Raw genomic sequence first — 8,331 nt, forward strand, 5'->3', positions numbered from 1 at the left:
TCTAGTTCTTCTGGTCTCATGGGTATATAGGCTGAGAATCACATGGTCTACCAGTTTCTTCAACTAATTGTTTCCATACATCTTTGATTTTTTTCATTCTTCTTTGTTCTGGATGAGGAGACCCCCATTGTTGCATCTAGATGGTTGTGTGGAGCAATACCTAAGGCATCTGACTGCTAACCAGAAGGCTGGTGGTTCAAACCCACCAACCACTCCTCAGAAGAAAGTCTGAGTGATCTACTTCCATAGAAATACTGACTTGGAAGCCCAAGGAGGGGTTACTATGAGTCAGAACCGACTCGATGGCACTGAGTTTTCTTTTTTGTACTTCCAAAGTAGGCTGTAAAAGAATGTTTTTGTGTAGTATGTTATGTCAATTGAGCTTGATGTCCCCTGCAACCACTGTCCCAAGCCCATAGGTCCAACTACTCGCTCCCTCCAGGTAGCTGGCTATGGTCAAGAAGCCACCACAATCTTGTCCATTGTCAACTCTACTATAAACCTGGACATTCATATAGCGCACACAAATATGCTTGTAGAAACCTTGTCTGCCAACCCTATACATGGTCATGGGCACACTCTCCCCTTCTATAACAGAATTCTATTATCATTTTTTCAAGTGACAGGAAAACTGACCAAAAGCAGCCAGGACCAAAAGCCACTTATTCCAAGAAAATGATTCATTTTTCAAAACTGGCCAGAAAAAACTACAGCAACTTTTTCTTCATCAAATAGAATTATGTACCAGAGAATTCTGTTTGGCTCTTTAGGTGATATTAAAAACCAGAAGACAAAGTCCTTGACATTAAGTAAGTTTTACAATCTTACAGGGAACATTAATTCGTGTGAAAAAAAATTATAGTAAAGAACGGCAATGTACAAGCTAGTGACACATAGGATGTGGTGGTTATGTTTGTGTATCAACTTGTCTAGGCCTGGTTGTATGGCTGGGCAGCTGGATGTAGTATTACCCATGATGAGACTGGCAATCAACTCCGTGGTGGAATCTACTGTGAGCAGCTGAGTAGCTGCCTCTGGGTATGTGGTCTGCTTCCTGTATATAAGCAGCAGTTTTGGGAATGGTTTCTAGCTTATGGCATGCTTGGACCCTGCATGTAGCTGTGTCGTTGTTCAGCAGCCTGCCTTGCTCTGCCGACCTTGGGACTTACAATGGACTTAAATTAATGGCCTGCCGTGTGGTTTGGTAACATCAGGACTGTGCCTTTTTACTTGTCAACCTTGGGCTTGGCAGCCTCAGCAGCCAGCAGCTGTCTGAGTAAAGAAACGCCTCTAGCTCCAGGGGGCGGGGAGCTGGAGGCAGAGCTGGACCCCAAGGTTGAGGGGCTTTCACCCAGCCCCTAGAGCCTGGCACTTTGAACTTGGACTTAAAGCCTCCAAACTGTAAGATAATAAACTCCTGTTTGTTATGGCCACCCCATTTGTGGTATATTTCCTGTCAGAGTGGCACTAGGTAACCAGAACATAGGACTCCACACACTCAATCTGTATTTAGTTTCTAGTCTTCAAACTGAAAAAGGGTAGAAAGAACAACATGAAGACAGGCCTGATGCCTGACACTGGCAGGTCTTATCAATGTAATGTTTCAAAGGGCAGGGCTCATCTTAAATTCCTATGCCTAGCACACTGCAACACACAGAGGGATTTGATGAGACCCTACTAAATACCCAAGTGAGTGAATTCATCAAAAAGAAAAGAAACCTAACTATTTGTATTTTCACAGTTGCATATAAAAAGAGCACTGATCCACCATAGGGCTGACTCTGAACTTCTAGTTTACTTACCGCAGTGCTTCTGCATAAAAAAGATACTCTTTTAACTGATCTGCATAATGTTCTTCATCTTCCAAAATATCATCAATAGAAGATGCATACCTGTTTAAAAAAGCCTTACATAAGTAGAGGAACTTTCATTGAGATATTAACTTTTTTTTTTAATTGTAATTTGGGCGAAAGTTTATATAGCAAATTCATTTTCCATACAACAGTTCATACACATTTTGTTTCATCACATTGACTACAATTCTCCACAATGTAACAGCTCTCTTTCACTTCCTCCCTGTAGTTACCTCTTCCCTGTGTCCTTCTTTCCCAGACATTCCTGCTCCCTGAGCTATCTCCCTGTATAAACACTGTCCCCTTCAGTTCTCTCAGGTTTGATCATTCTAAGGAGTGTCTCTACCTAATGCAAATGTTCACCCTATATGCCTATCTATTGTCTAACTGGAAGCCACAGGAGCAAGTTCAGTTCCAGACCTGAAGGGTAACTAGGGGCCATGGTCTCATCGGCTCTATCAGACCAGTAAACCTGCTTTTTTTTTTTTTATGATTTTGGGTTTTGTTCCACATTGTTCTCCCTCTCTATCCAGGATCTCCTGCACTGATCCCTTTCCGAGTGATTGACAGTGGTAGCCAGGCACCAGCTAGTTCTTCTGGTCTCCTGGTCATATAGGCTGAGGATCGCATGGTCTACTAATCCCTTTGACTGTTTCCTTGTGTCTTCAGTTTTCTTCATTCTTCTTCATGCTGGATGAGGATAGACCCACTGTTGCATCTAGATGGCTGCTTCCAAGCTTTTAACACCCCACTCCCCACCCACCAAAGTAAGATGTAGAGCAAAGTTTTTGTGTAGTATGTCTGCCAATTGAGCTTGATGTCCCCTGGGACATTAACTATTAATGTGCTAAAGAAGTGCTATCCAAAGTATGGTCCACAGATGGTTACCCATCAGTAACAAAGTATATAGAAAATGAGAATAAGCATTAAGAAACATTTATAGCAGTTTTCAATTACCATGAAAATTACATTAAATTTTACCAAAAACTTTTGGTTAGCAATGGTTTGGAAATAAAACACAAAATAAACAAAACATGGTCCTCTTCACAGGACGCTTAAAAGCACTTTAAGACTAATATTTTTTGTTCAAAGACATTAAAAGACTACAAAATCTGTGGGAAAAATAGACGTTTAATAGCAAAATATAATTGGTGCACACATATTCCTGACAGCAACTATTTATAGTAATGCCAAAAATCTATAAAAGGAAAAGTAGGGCAAATACCGATTACAGAAGATCTCAGGAGCTTCCTTTATACTGATTCTCAACTGGAACCTCTGCTCTGATCAAGAGACCCCTCATTGTCATGCCACGCTCCTGTGCACCCGGGTCTCCCCATCCATCACATATCTCAACACCTCTGTGAAATTCTCATACTATTTTATTTTAGTCCGTATTCACCACTCTACTTCTGATCTCTTATCAACAATTTAGAACCTAAATTTTATAAAAGTAGTGTTTTGTGTGTTTTTATTTCTCTGATCACACTGTGAATTCTGTAAGAACAGGGGGCTACATCAGGCATAGTAAGCAGCCCTCTTTCAAATTCATTCTGATTCCTTAGTGTGGGAATAGAAGAAATAATACTTCCGTAGTGATACTGCCTCGGAAACTCAAGGAGGGGTCGCTATGAGTCGTGGCTGACTCAACAGCAAATAACAACAACAACAGGCCTGCTTCATGTAAGCAAGTAAAAAAAGTTTACTGAACTTGTTACAGTAAATAAACCTAAAAACATTCATTTACAAAGTGATGTGCTTGCAGGATTTATAAAGGGATGTCAAGTACATATGCTGTACCTACACATGTACATCTGTTAGTGTAGGGAATTTCTTCTATGTGTTATGTTAAGCACTGACAAAGGTCTCGAAAATCACTGTTAAGAGCAGGAAAAACTGCCACTGGCTCATAAATCTAAGAAAACAAACAAAAAAGAAGAACCACAGGGCTAGTGGCTTGAAGACAGAAGCACAGATAAACTGGCACCACTTTGGGCATATGCTAAAGGTGCAAGGAGGCGGCACCTTCTGACCTCCTCTAACTCTACAAGCACAAGACAGAATCACCACCAGCAGCCCAAGGCCTGCTCCTATGAGGTCAACATGCCTCCACCCTCCAGCCCTCTTACTAAACTTGACACCAACCATTCCTCCCACGGCACCCACCACCTCTCTGCTGGGTTTGATAATTCACTGCAATGGCCACACACAACTCATAGATTATGGGGTTTATTAGGGAAGCAACAGCTGGGTGTGTATCTCAGCTAGGTGTATCTCTCAGCAGCATGTCTCTCTCAGCCAGCAGTGAGATTCCTCCTCAGCCTCTAGGAGGGCTCATTTAAAGCCTGGCAGAGTGGCAAAATGAACCAATCCCAGCATCAGAGTTCTACACACCTGAGAGAACGAACTTTCCCAGAAGATTACTTTTCCCAGAAGATTACTTCATGCTGCTCCAACAGAAATACCCCAGGTAGATGATTTTAACAACCAGGAGTATAAAAGCAGCGAGTCAGCTGCTCACAGCAAATTCCACCACAGAGTTAATTGCCAGTCTCATTATAGGAAATAACTACCACCAGCTGCCCAGCCAAGTTGATTCATATTTGCATGGTGCCACCCAGTAATCCAGTGGGAGTTACAAAGACTATGGCTAGAAAAGCCATACCATGCAATTCACTATACTGCAGCATGTTGTTGTTGTTGTTATGTGCCGTCGAGTCAGCCCTGACTCATAGCGACCCCTCCTTGGGTTTCCGAGGCAGTATCACTACGGAAGTAGGATTGCCCAACCTTCCTTCCGAGGAGTGGCTGGTGGGTTTGAACCACCAGCCTTCTGGTAAGCAGGCAAGTGTCTTAGCCACTATGCTACCAGAGCATAGAAGTATAAATAACCAGTTCCGGATGTCAGTACTGAGAATAACTGAACCCTTTAATGAATCAATTGGGATGATTCTAGATTGTTGCAGATACTGAAATGCTAAACCAACAGACTGCAGGAAGACTTCTCAGAGTTAAACTGAAAAACAGCCAGTTAGCTTGAATATGGCCTAATGAAAGGTAATGTTGTTGTTGCTGTTAGGTGCTGTCGAGTCATCTCTGACTCACAGCGACCCCTCCTTGGGTTTCTGAGGCAGTATCACTACAGAAGTAGATTGCCCAATCTTCCTTCTGAAGAGTGGCTGGTGGGTTTGAACTGCCAACCTTCTGGTTAGCAGTCAAGTGCCTTAGGCACTACACCACCAGAGCTCCCTAATGAAAGGTAAAATAACACCCCTAAGTGTTGGCTGAATGCCTTCCAGGCTAAAAGCTAGAAGTTAACAAAGGGTATGAAAGCCATACACAGTCTAGTATGTTGCTAGGACCAAAACCGTTTATAAAATTCTAGACACTGTCCTAGAGTATTTTTTTTAAAACAAAATAGTAACTGTTGTTTTTACTTTTGTACAAAACCACAGTGTCATGCTGGAATACAGTCAATATAATTTTTGATCACTTGTCTGAAGAAAGATAAGAGTGGGTATCTAGGAATGTAATAATGGAATAAAGAAATGAAAGCTGAGTATGTATATTAGTAAGTCTATACATTCACATCTGCTTGCTAATTTTTAGCTGCTTATGAATCACTGCTGAATCTTATTCTAGCTTTCCTTCCTGATTTAAGTAGTTTACATCTTCCTGTGGTGCAGTGTCTAAGGTATTTGACTGCTAACGAGAAGGCTGGCGGTTCAAACCCACCAGCCACTCCACAGAAGGAAGACTGACTGGGCAATCTACTTCTGTAAAGATTTACTGCCTCGGAAACCCAAAGGGGGTCGCTATGTGTCAGAAGCGACTTGATGGTACTTAGTTTGTTTTAATCCAATCTGTATCTCTTTAAATTTAAAAATGCTTCCAAACCTTCTGCAGGATATGTTCATAGCTCTGAATCACCAAATGGAAAAACAAAAAATTATCCTGCACTAGGGAGGATGCTTGCTCCCTGCTCTACTGCTACCGTGACTCTGGATCAGCTCCTTTCTGTGCTTTCTCAGACTTGTTCTCCATTGTAAGAATTCTGTCTCCAGAGACAAGCATAGGTGTTGTCAAGGGGATTCCTGCATCAGACAGGTAGTTAGAGGAAGAACTCTTGAAGATCACTTTGTTTCTGCTATTTCACACCCCCCCTCTGATCTCTGGGTTTTATGTCATGCTTAACAACTCTTTCCTATTCATTTTTTTGTTTCCTGGTACGTTTATGGCTTCATTTTTTGTCTCTTTATGTATCTTTGCTTCATCTGAAAATAATTCCAGTTTAATATAAAACATGGATCCAGCTTCTGCTTTTTGTTCCAAAAAGCTAGCCAGTGGGATACTTTCAATAGCAACTGTACTCACTAATCTGTGAGGTAACGTTTGTGTATCCATATGGCTTGAACAGTTTCTCTTAGAAAGATCAGCACAAGGCCGGACCCTATGAGGCAGAGGTTAAAGATGTCTCAAACGCCCAAACTACTGTGCCACTCCATCATTTCAGACATTAACTCCTCCTCCTCCTCCTCTCAGTAATCTCCCATCTTAGTGTTCTCTACTTTGCTGTAATGCCTCAAAGAACTCACAGACACCCAAGGGATGGTCTCACATAGTGGTGGTGGAGGCTGGGAGGCTGGCAAGTCCCAGGTCTGTAAGTAGGTCTGGAGGATCCTCCCTGTTCTCAGGGTTTGAAGAACCTCAAGCAGCAGATCAGATGATGGCTGCTGTCCCAAATCCAGGGGTGAGATGATGAGCCAAGATGCAGAACTAGAGCAAGAGGAGGGCTAACCTTCCCAGAAGATTCAAATGTATACCCTCAAGGAAGCTAAGGGTGCTGACTTGAGTTATACCCTCCAGCAAGGTGGGACTCAAGATATATCCCACCTATGCTGCTCCAACAGAAATAACCCAAGTGGATGGCTTTAACAATCAGCAGCTATTCAGTTACTCATGGCAAATTCCACCACAGAACTGACTGCTAGTCAATAAAGGGAATTTCTACTACCAGCTGCCCAGCCAAGTTGACACCTGACATTAACTACCACACCACCTTAAACAGGCATGTAATAGAATTTACAATACATCACGAAATGGAGGACAATGGCTAGAAGGGCCACAAGCAATTCACTGTACATAAGCACTTGATACATCAGACTCAATACATTTACAGAACTGAATAATGCTTATTGGCTATTTTTAATTTTTAAATGATTTACTGAGGTGAAATTTCCACACAGTGATATGCACAGATGCTTAGTAGAAAGAGAGTGCTGTGCACCACCCAAGCCCAGTTGAGATACAGAATAGCATTGTTGTTGTGTTGTTATTAGGTGCTGTCAAGTCCCGGCTCCAACTCATAGCTACCCTACGTACTACAGAAAGAAACACTGCCTGGTCCTGTGCCAGTCTCACAATCCTTGCTATGACTGAGCCCGTCATTACAGCCACAGTATCAATCCATCTCACTGAGGGCATTGCCCTTTTTCGTTGACCCTGCACTTTACCAAGCATGACATCCTTCTCCAGGGAATGATCCCTTCTGACAACATGACCAAAGTAGGTGAGACGAAGTATGCCATGCTTGCTTCCAAGGAGCATTCTGGCTGCACTTCTTCCAGGACAGATCTGTTCGTTCTTCTCGCAGTCCATGGTACTTTCAGTATTCTTTGCCAACACCACAACTCAAAAGCATCAACTCTTCTTCAGTCTTATTCATTGTCCAGCTTTCACATGCATATAAGGCTACTGCAAATACCAGGACTTTGGTTGGGTGCATCTTTGTCTTCAAAGAACATCTTTGCTTCTTAATACCAGCAGATCTGCCCAGTGCAATATGTCATCTGATATCCTGACTGATGCTTCCACTGGTGTTGATCATGGAACCAAGCAATAAGAAATCTCTGACAACTTCAATCTTTTCTCCATTCACTGTGATGCTACTTATGGGTCCAGTTGTGAGGATTTTCATTTTATGTTCAGGTGTAATCCATACTATAGACTTTTAATTTTAATTTTAATCATTATCAGTAAGTGCTTCAAAAGTCATCTTCCCTTTCAGCAAGCAAGGTTGTGTTGTAAGCTTATCACAGGTTGTTAACGAGTGTTCCTCCAATCCTGATGCTGCATTCTTACTCACATAGTCCACCTTCTCGGATTATTTGCTCAGCACACAGATTGAATAAGGATGGTGAAAGGGTATAATCCTGACATACTCTCTTCCTGATTTTAAACTCTGAAGTATCCCCTTGTTCTGTCTGAACAACAGCCTCCTGGTACAGGTACAGCATTAGATTCCAATAAAGTTCCCTCCTACTCTCTGTAGGTGACTTCTCTTCTGATTTCTATACCACAGATTAGTTTTGTCTGTTCTTAAAAAATATGAATGGAACGATGGGTCTCTCCTCGTCAAGAGCAAAGAAGAAAGCAGAAAACCAAAATTAATGGAAACAATCAGTCCCCACGACTGGTA

The 8,331-nt window shown here is 42.1% G+C and overlaps 1 protein-coding gene across 1 annotated transcript in view; it reads right to left on the bottom strand.

The window, feature by feature from the left end:
• Positions 1-8,331, bottom strand: part of SNX4 (sorting nexin 4) — a 117,232-nt gene that overhangs the window by 21,661 nt on the left and 87,240 nt on the right. Inside the window, exon 10 of the mRNA XM_007949387.2 lies at positions 1,803-1,892. Coding sequence (XP_007947578.1) covers positions 1,803-1,892 — 90 coding nt within the window. The remainder of the gene's footprint in view (positions 1-1,802; positions 1,893-8,331) is intronic.

This window comes from Orycteropus afer, unplaced genomic scaffold (genome assembly GCF_000298275.1).
Source record: "Orycteropus afer afer isolate SDZICR_OR568_19922 unplaced genomic scaffold, OryAfe1.0 scaffold00245, whole genome shotgun sequence".
In the NCBI taxonomy this organism is placed as follows: Eukaryota; Metazoa; Chordata; class Mammalia; order Tubulidentata; family Orycteropodidae; genus Orycteropus; species Orycteropus afer.